The sequence below is a fragment of the Mus caroli genome, chromosome 1, assembly GCF_900094665.2.
Source record: "Mus caroli chromosome 1, CAROLI_EIJ_v1.1, whole genome shotgun sequence".
NCBI lineage: Eukaryota > Metazoa > Chordata > Mammalia > Rodentia > Muridae > Mus > Mus caroli.
In genome coordinates this window covers 85,966,040-85,975,845 of record NC_034570.1, presented here as the reverse complement: position 1 = coordinate 85,975,845, position 9,806 = coordinate 85,966,040, and the positions used below count along the sequence as shown (strand labels likewise).

At 37.7% G+C, this 9,806-nt stretch overlaps 1 protein-coding gene across 4 annotated transcripts in view; it reads right to left on the bottom strand.

Moving 5' to 3' along the window:
* The window catches only part of Septin2 (septin 2), a 31,797-nt gene that overhangs the window by 8,322 nt on the left and 13,669 nt on the right, over positions 1–9,806 (bottom strand). For all 4 annotated transcript variants that reach the window (XM_021168253.2, XM_021168269.2, XM_021168261.2 and 1 more), the window contains exons 4-8: positions 5,447–5,533; positions 3,902–4,025; positions 2,188–2,322; positions 1,944–2,061; positions 725–826 (exon numbers count right to left, since the gene is read on the bottom strand). In XM_021168253.2, the coding sequence (XP_021023912.1) occupies positions 725–826; positions 1,944–2,061; positions 2,188–2,322; positions 3,902–4,025; positions 5,447–5,533 (566 nt within the window). The remainder of the gene's footprint in view (positions 1–724; positions 827–1,943; positions 2,062–2,187; positions 2,323–3,901; positions 4,026–5,446; positions 5,534–9,806) is intronic.

Here is a 9,806-nt window from a genome sequence, read left to right as displayed (position 1 = left end):
AAAAAAAAAAAAAAAAAAAAAACAAAAAAAAGAAGAGAAAGGAAAAGAAATGGCTCACTGCTATTTACAAAGTTGCTTTTTTTTTTTTGAGAAAGACAAAAAAGTAAAAGAGAAAGGTCTCAATACATAGTTATAGATGGCCCAGAATTAGCTATGTAGAGCAGACTGACCTCCACCTCACAGTGATCAACTGCCTCTATCTCCCAGTGTCCCCAGTACTGATATTAAATGGGTGTGCCAGAATGCCTGGCCTTAACTACATCTGACTGAGTGCTAAACGGATATACATTTTACTTACACAGACCAGTTATTTCTCACATGGACAGAGTCTAAACAAACCAATTTTGCAATGACATTTCTTTTCTTTTTTCTTTTGTAGATTTATTTAATTTTATTGTATGTGCATTGGTCTGAGGGTGTCAGAACCTTGGAACTGGTGTTACAGACAGCTGTAAGCTATGTGTGTGCTGGGAATTAAACCCTGGTCCTTTGGAAGAGCAAGACAGTGCTCTCTTAACCACTGAACCATCTCTCAGCCTGCAATGACATTTTCAATTCTTAAAACTTTCATAAATATGTTGACACCAAAATATATTACTATAATATGACCTTCCCAATCTTCTGTCAGTGAAGCTTCCTTGGCCATATGTGTCTTTTAAAATATGTACACAAGAACGCAGGGAACAGGAACTGTTCATGCTGTATGTCTGAAGTTAGCTCTTACCTTGAGGAGTCTAGTCTGTTCCTTAAAGTCTTCATCTTCATCTGACTCTGCATCAGGTAAGTGATAGATTTTAATGCTATGCTCTTCAATTTCATCCAAAATCTGGAACAATAACAAAACTAGAATCAATTTTAGTTAAGGACATATTATTTTAACTAGATAACTCATAATTGAAATTTACAAGAATTATACTCAGGAAGTAGAGGCAGAAACAGACAGCTGCAAGTTCAAGCCAGTTTGGTGTACATGGCAAGTTCCAGATAGGCCAGAGCTACATAGCGAGATTCCCTTAAATAAAAATACCAAAAACAAAATCCACCAAGAAATATGTAAGAATCATTTGTGTATCAATGGCCAAATAACTGGTAAGTTATTTTCAAGTAATTTAGAAACAGCCAAAAAGGTTGTTTGGGAGTTTTTCTGTCTGTAAGAATAACAATAATAGCAACAATCATACACACTCACTTTCAACATAAAAAACAATAGGAATACTAGTAATAGCCTCAACACAGCAGCTAAGCTGAAAATACTCTCACAATCACCTACCAAGACAAGAGCCAGAGGCCAAACAGATACGATAAGCACCTAAAAGTTCATGGGCAATACAGGAGTCTCACACCACAGAGTCTCACACATAGTCACTGAATGGGAGGAAGAGTATATTATGCAAGCAAAAAGAATTTTGAGAGTAATCCCAGCACTTGGTGGCAAAGGCGAGGCCACTGTGATCTATATGGTAAGTTGCACAACAGCCAAGGCTACACTGAGAGACTGTCTCAAAGTATCAAAATGTATTAATTGATTAATTGATTAATCTTGAGCTGGGCAAGGTGGCATATGCCTCTAGTATCTTAAAAAAACAAAAACAAAAAAGCACACAGGTGAAGAGAGACAACACTTCCATGTCACATCCCTCAACTTAGTACTTGTGGGAGCTTCTTATACTCCCTCAGCCACGTCCTACTCAATGAGGTTATTTTTATCTAAAAGTGTTAACTATACAAATTTGATTCTTCCATGAGGATGAAAATAAAAAGAACAAAAACCCTCAAAACCTTACAAATATTGAGTACTCTTTGAGTTCCAATACACAAAAAGAAATGAATTCTATAGTCCTGCTTCTGGCAACGCAGTTGAAATCTTTCTTCCTTCTACTTCCTGGGTAGCTGGCTCAAAATCCTGCTGAGAAGGCATAGGTGGCCATCTCCTTTCTACTCACCCTTTTCTTTAGCCGCTCACGCTCCTTCAGAGTGAGAGTGTCAGCTTTCGCAATGACAGGCACAATATTCACCTTATTGTGTATCGCTTTCATAAATGCAACATCTAAGGGCTTCAGTCTAAAATCAATGTTCAAATGCCACACATTTAGGGAAAGCATAGAAACATACCATTTTTCTTCTCAAAATCATCTCATTCATATATTACAACATGCAAGAGGTTTCTGAGGTAAACAACTGACTCACCCATGTCCAAAAGGTGAAATGAAGTAGAAGCAACAATGTACCCTGTTATCAATGATGTGACGCCTGTTCAGTCCACTCTCATCATGTAGGTAGCGTTCAAACTGCTCATCAATGTAGGAGATAATTGTCTTGAAACTAAAGCACAAGAGTCACAGAGACAAAGTTTGGAGCTAAGATGAAAGGATGGACTATCCAGAGACTACCCCACTCAGGGATCCATCCCATAATCAGCCACCAAACCCAGATACTATTGCATATGCCAGAAAGATTTTGCTGAAGGGACCATGTTATAGGTGTCTCATATGAGGCTATGCCAGTGCCTGGCAAATACAGAAGTGGATGCTCACAGTCATCTATAAGATAGAACACAGGGCCCCCAATGGAGAAGCTAGAGGAAGCACCCAAGGAGCTGAAGGGGTCTGCAACCCTATAGGTAGAACGACAATATGAGCTAACCAGCACCCCCAGAGCTCGTATCTCTAGCTGCATCTGTAGCAGAAGATGGCCTAGTCGGCCATCACTGGGAAGAGAGGCTCCTTGGTATTGCAAACTTTATATGCCCCAGTACAGAGGAATGCCAGGGCCAAGAAGTGGGAGTGAGTGGGTAAGAGAGCAGGGCAGAGGGAGGGTATAGAAGAACTTTCAGGATAGCATTTGAAATGTATAAAAAGAAAATATCTAATAAAAAAATATGTTAAAAAAAAAAAGAAACTAAAGTACAAATTTCAATACTAATCGTGGGGTACTAAGACAGGCAGTCCCTAACTTCAAAAGAAAAACCCATTTCTCTTCCCTTTCCCATATAATACTTAAAACAACCCATAACAGAAGATTGACTCTCTCAATCTTAGGCATAATGAAGGCATGTGTTTTTGTTTTTAAACAATGGCAAATATTATTAAGTAGTTTTAATGAAGCAATGGGAATCAATAACCTAAGTAAAACAGATTATCAAGTTCCTGATAGGTGGTCTATGAAACTGGAAGGCTGCCAACACTTTTCCAGACTTACAACTGCTTCACAAGAGGCCAAGAAACAGGGCAGTATCAGAAAGCATGCAGTCCAAGGCAGGACTATGTAAGGTGCCATCAGGACAGCAAGTTCATGGGATGGTGAGAAGGGAGGCATTCTTAATGCAGAAGAAGGATAAACAAGCACCAGTACCCTGCCTTCCTTTTCTCACTTAGTGCTGCAAATTTGATCCTTTTTCTTGGCAGGGTTACGGCAAAAAAAAATAGTAGGTACAAAAGTAAGATTTTTCTGCACAATGAGGGCAACGGAGTGTTCTACCCTCTGAAATCCCTTACTTGTGAAAATAAGGGCAAAGAGCAGTCGTTTACAGGTAATATGACTCTTAAGGAAGGGACAAACATAGAAAGAGCAACCTGTCCTCTGGCTGCAGCCTGTATTACAGTGCTTTGTTTATGTTAGCAGTTTGTAGAATAATTAACTTTTCAATCTCAGATCTCATTAGAGTGGATACAGTGGCTCATATTCAAAATAGGAAGGAAAAGCAGGAGAAATTTGAGTTTAAGGCCAGCCTGAATTAGTGAGACCTTGTTTCAAAAGAGGCAATATTTAAGCTTGAAATGATTAGATCCAGCAACTTTTAAGTGTTGCTAACATTGTCTACAATGTAAATACATTAAGTAAATGAAAACAAAAGCAGAGTAATTGACCCTTTGAGGACTCTGCACCCTCTGTGAATTCATACCAATCCCTGCAGTTGATGGCATCCCCGTAGCCGGGAGTGTCCACTACTGTAAGCCGCAGCTTCACGCCCCTCTCTTCAATCTCAACAGTCGAAGCCTCTATCTGGACAGTTCTTTCAATTTTCTCTAAAAAAGAAATAAACTTAATAGAAAATGTACTTAAAAATCAAGGCAGCATGCTAGAGGAAAGATATCCATTATTTATATTCTTATGAAAAATGACTGCCGGGTAGTGGTGGCGCACACCTTTCATCCCAGCACTTGGTACGCAGAGGCAGGCAGATTTCTGAGTTCGAGGTTAGCCTGGTCTACAGAGAGAGAGAGAGAGAGAGTTCCAGGACAGCCAGAACTACACAGAGAAACCCTGTCTTGAAAAATGAAAAAACAAACAAGAAAACTAAGGTTCAATCTCTAGCACCTTCATGATGGTTTATAACCATTTGGAACTTCAGTTCCAAGGGAACCAACCTCCAAGGGCACCAGGTAAATATGTGATCCTCATACATACACTCATGGCAAAACACAGATTAAAAAACAAAAGGTCTTAAAATTAGCTGGGAAGTGGTGGCTCACGCCTTTAATCCCAACACTTGGGAGGCAGAGGTAGGTGAATTTCTGAGTTCAGCCTGGTCTATAGAGTGAGTTCCAGGACAGCCAGGGCTGTCCAGAGAAACCCTGTCTCCAAAAACAAAAAAACCAACAAAAAAATCTTAAAATTTAAAAACAAAACAACATACTGGGACTACTGAAATGGCTACTGGATACAAGCACCAGCTGCCAAGCCTGATGATGACCTAAGCTCAATACTGGAACCCATATGGGTTACAAGCAGAGAACCAACTACTCAAAGTTGTCTGAGACAAAGTAATTTATGAATTCATTTAAAAACAGAATATAAAAGTATTGGTGAAAAGGTTGTACATCTTTATTGTGGTTGACTTTATTCGTTCTTATCAACAAGTATTTATGTAGCCCAGTAGTAGAGCATTTCACTAGCATGCAAAAGGTTCCAGGTTTGAGAAGTACTGTAAAGCAAAACAAACATATCTGAGAATGCCAGTGTCTTATGCTGGGATAATCAGAGACTAGACAAACATATCCCTATCATAGTTTTCTCTATATGTAATACTTTAATTATATTTAAGTAACTTTAGATAATCCTGAAAACTGAACTTCTGGCGTCATGTATGCTGGGAAGGGCTCTACCACGGAGCTACATTCTCACTCTTGTATATAGCTTTTCAAAGACATAAAATTCTTTCAGTTGAGCTTTTCATCCAACATACAATACAGATGGAAAACCAGGACATTTACTAGATAACAAACTGAAATGAAAGTTAGTTACAAGATACACAGATAAGTATAGAACAAAGTCTACAACCAAGCTCTCAGGACCTCAGATACAGCACACTTTCCATTCTTTTGTTGACAGTTTACAAAACACAAAGTAATTAAGCAAAACACACATCTAAGACCTAAGATATCAGGTATATATTCTAGCAATGTTCAAGTAAAATAATACTTAACAATTATATAGAAGTATTTACCTGCAGCTCCAGGTATAATTCTTTCTGGGTAGAGATCAGTCAGGAATAAGCTGTTTATGAGAGTTGATTTTCCTAGACCAGATTCACCTTAAATGAAGATGAAAATATTGTCATGTCATGATCTTTCCCATATTAACTATTAAACCTGGAATGTTTACCACCACGTGTGTGTCACAAAAAGAAATGGGGAAGCTCAAGGAAGATGAGCAACTTCCTCAAAGTCAAACAACAAGAACCTAATCTGAATCCAAATCCATGGGATTGTAGAATTTGTTAATGGCATGATCATAAACAATTTTTATCTCTCCACAGGTTTCTAGAACATACTTTGGAATTTTGTTGTTGCTGTGGCCTTATTGAAGGAATCTCATTGGGGCAGCAAGGTTTGGACGAGTTATATCCATACCCTGCATCTAGTTTGTTCTCTCTGCTTTTGTGCTTGCCTTTGAAAATGTAAGCTCTCTGCTTCATGTTCCTGCCACCATGTCTGCTGCTTGCTGCTATGCCTCCCCACCATGATGGTTTCATCCCTCTAGAACAGTAAGAAAAATAGTCTATCTCTTCCTTAAGCTGCCTTGGCCAAGGTTTTTTCATCAAAGCAACAAAAAAGTGACTAACAAATCTTTATTTTTCAATGCACAGTTCTCAAATACATTTGGTCAGAGTTATCACTAAGTACTATATTTTATGTTCAGTAATAATGTTGTCAGGTTTTGTCACTCCTTTGCTACCCCTCCACCTTTTCTGTTTTTTTTTTTTTTTTTTTGAGATGGTCTCACTTGGACAAGGCTGGCCTCAAACTCCGTAGGTAGCTAAGGGTAGACTTGAATTCTCTTTTTTTCTGTTCTGAGACAGTGTTTCTCTGTGTAGCCCTGGCTGTCCTGGAACTCAGAAATCCGCCTGCCTCTGCCTCCCAAGTGCTGGGATTAAAGGCATGTGCCACCACTGCCCAGCTTGAATTCTTAATGTCCCTCCCTCTTGAGTGCTGGGATTACGGCTTAGTTCTGTCCTTAAAACTGTTTATTTACAATTCCTGTGTGTAAGTGTTTTGCCAGAATGTATTTAAATGTACCGCATGTGTGCCCTCAGAGATGAGAAGAGTGCACTGCATCCTCTGGAAATTGAGTTTCGATTGTAAGCTGCCATGTGGTAGCTGGGATAATCAAACGTGGAACCTTTACCAAGCAGAGAGTGCTCTTAACCTTGAGTCATCTCTTCCACCCTTGGTTCTAGCTTTTTAAAGCATGTTTTAAAATTATTTGCTGTTAATGTTCGTACCACAGTAGACAACTCTAATTTTAAAATGTTTAACCTTTTTTTACTGTGCCAATATCCATTTATTTAGTCAGCTCTCTTATAATTAGCATGCTTAAAATTAAGAATTTGTTGAAAAGAATGACCATATTAGGGAACTATATCAGTATAATCCACATTTCACATTTGCTTACATTTATGCAATGTTCATTGGGTAGAAACTAGAACACAAACACACACAGCAAACATCTATCAGCTACATCAAATCATCAAATGTTTTTTCTTTTTACCAATACATAGATCATACTACAGAAACAGTGATTACATTGGTGGTCTTGCTAAAATCTTGTTATAAACAGTAGTCTATACTTTTCTTGTGATTTATAGTGGAATAAAGCTTGCCTAATGAAATGAATATGGGAGTTATGTACTGTGCAGTATGTATGTGGCAATCAGGAATTTAAGACCACCCTTAGTTACAGAGCCAGTTTGAAGTTAACCTGAGCAACATGAAACCATGTCTTAAAACCTCAAAAGTTGGGGTAATATTTCCCATTTGTCTAAAGTTTATATATGATTTTTCATTTCCACCACAAATGGCTCTATGGTTTAGTGAGTCTAGAGAATTAACTATCTCATTCAAGTTGTTCATCAGCAACAATTCTTCACACCATTACCGATTATCTGTTCAGTGACAGAGGGCTAAAATCGTAGCCTTTCCAAGCTTGATATTAGTAGTTTGAGTCTACTTTTTTTTTGTTCATTCAAAAGAAACATTTACTAATCTATCTTTTAGTTCCATTTCCTATATCACTTGTTTCTCATTCAATGTTCCCACCTCTTATTTCTGAGTTTAGTCTGTTCTTCATTTTCTAGAATATGGTAAAAAAAAAAAAAAAAAAAAAAAAAAAAAACTTTTTTTTTTAAAAAAAATACTGTATGCTTGTACATGTGTGCTATGGTTCTATGGTCCTTTGTGAAGCTCAAAGGCCAATTCTAGGGATTTAGTTCTCCCCTGCCATCCTCNAAAAAAAAAAAAAAAAAAAAAAAAGATGAACTTTGATTTTTAAAAATAATACTGTATGCTTGTACATGTGTGCTATGGTTCTATGGTCCTTTGTGAAGCTCAAAGGCCAATTCTAGGGATTTAGTTCTCCCCTGCCATCCTCTGGGATTAGAGGCCAAATTGAGGCTTGTCAGGTCTGCCCACAAATACCTCTACCCAAACATGGGAAAGATGTAGGAAGAGGAAAAGGAGACAAGAGAAAGGATGCATGCAAATTAATAGGATAAAGCAAAATTGCTTAAGCCCTACATCAATGATGTAATACCTCCAGCAAGGCTCCACCTTTTCAGGGTTCCATAATTTCCCCAAATAGCACTATCACCAGGGACCAAGTGCTCAAAAACATTAGCCTACATGTACCCCATGGAAGACAGTCTTTGTTCAAAACATCCCAACTGTATAATTTTGCTTTTGGGGTCTCAGTTAAAAATTCTGTTTTAATAGTATACTGGATAGTATGACTATAACACTGTAAATGGTCAAATTTCTCTTTCTCCTCCTCTGTCAAAGTCTAATTATGTAGCCTAGGCTTGTCTCCAACTTAGATCCCTCTTCTACAAGCTTCCCAAACACTGGGTTTACAGACATATACAGGATCACACTTTTTGATGTCTTAAATAAGAGATATTTCTGACTTAGTAAGTACTTAAGCAGTTTGATTCTCCAAGGCTTGTTCATAACTTTTTAGGGATAAATAACATTTTATGTCTACTTTAGCCCTGTAGACCCTACTAAGTGCCCTGAGTGTTTAATGAGTTCTCTTTGAATGGCTGGAATTCAACTGTTTCCAACCACATTTCTAGCCCTGTATAGTCTCCCTGAATTATATACAGTCAGAGAGTGAACATACTGCTTGTTTTTTGAATGCTATGTATCAGATAATAATGTGACAACAGTACACTGGTCTTTTCTACCAAGAATTTAATTTTATATTATTTTTATTTTATTTTAATTATGTAAATATACTCCAAAATATGTTGGAACCTATCTTCATTTTAGATCTGTGAACTATTAATTCTAAGGATTAATCAAGTCTTACTTGGTCATAACAACCATTAAGTTTTTCAAATGCTCAGTTTTGAAATTTAGCAACTGTAAAAAACTAGCTAAATGTGATATGGTTAACAGAGTAACAAACAGCTCATCATTAGAGCCAGGTGTGGTGACTCACGCATTGAACAACACACAAGGTAGTGGGTATCTCTGTATGTATGCATATCCCTGTAAGTTTGAGACCAGCCTAGTCTACATAGCTGGTTCTAGGTCAGCCAGGGCTACATAGTGAAACACTGTTTAAAACAAACAAACAATAACAAAAACAATAAAAACCCCACCAGCAGTCATCATTAAGCTTCTACTGGCATGCTAAAACCCAATACACGGTAGGATCAATAACAACAGAAATACATTCAAGCAACCACTCAATTTCAAAGTACTTCCACTAGAGTTTTATTTTATTTTATTTTTTTTACACATCCTTGACTTTATTAATATTGTTCATTAATCCTCAAGAAATTTATACAAAGCTCCTCCCTTTAGAGCAGAGGATTTATCGTTGTTTCAAACTTAAAATCACATGTTTGTGGGGGATAGTACATTGTGCCTCATTATTGTCTTTAGTGTCTGTTTGATTACTAGTAAGTCCACTAGAGTTTTATAAATTACTAATTTTTAAGTGAAAATTAAACATAATACTAACTAAATGATTACCTAGTCATCTCTACTATGTAACAATTCTGCAAATTCACCTTTAACAATACCTTACAAACTTGGGTTGTCACTAAAATTGACAGTGTCTATTTTTGTTGTTGTTGTTGTTTTGACACAAGATCTCTGTAGTCCTGGTTGTCCCAGAGCTCACTATGTAGACTAGGCTGGCTTCAAACTCACTGAGATCTTCCTGTCTCTGCCTCACAAGTGCTGAAATTAAAGGTATGCAACCGGGCTGGTGAGATGGCTCAGTGGGTAAGAGCACCCGACTGCTCTTCCGAAGGTCCAGAGTTCAAATCCCAGCAACCACATGGTGGCTCACAACCATCC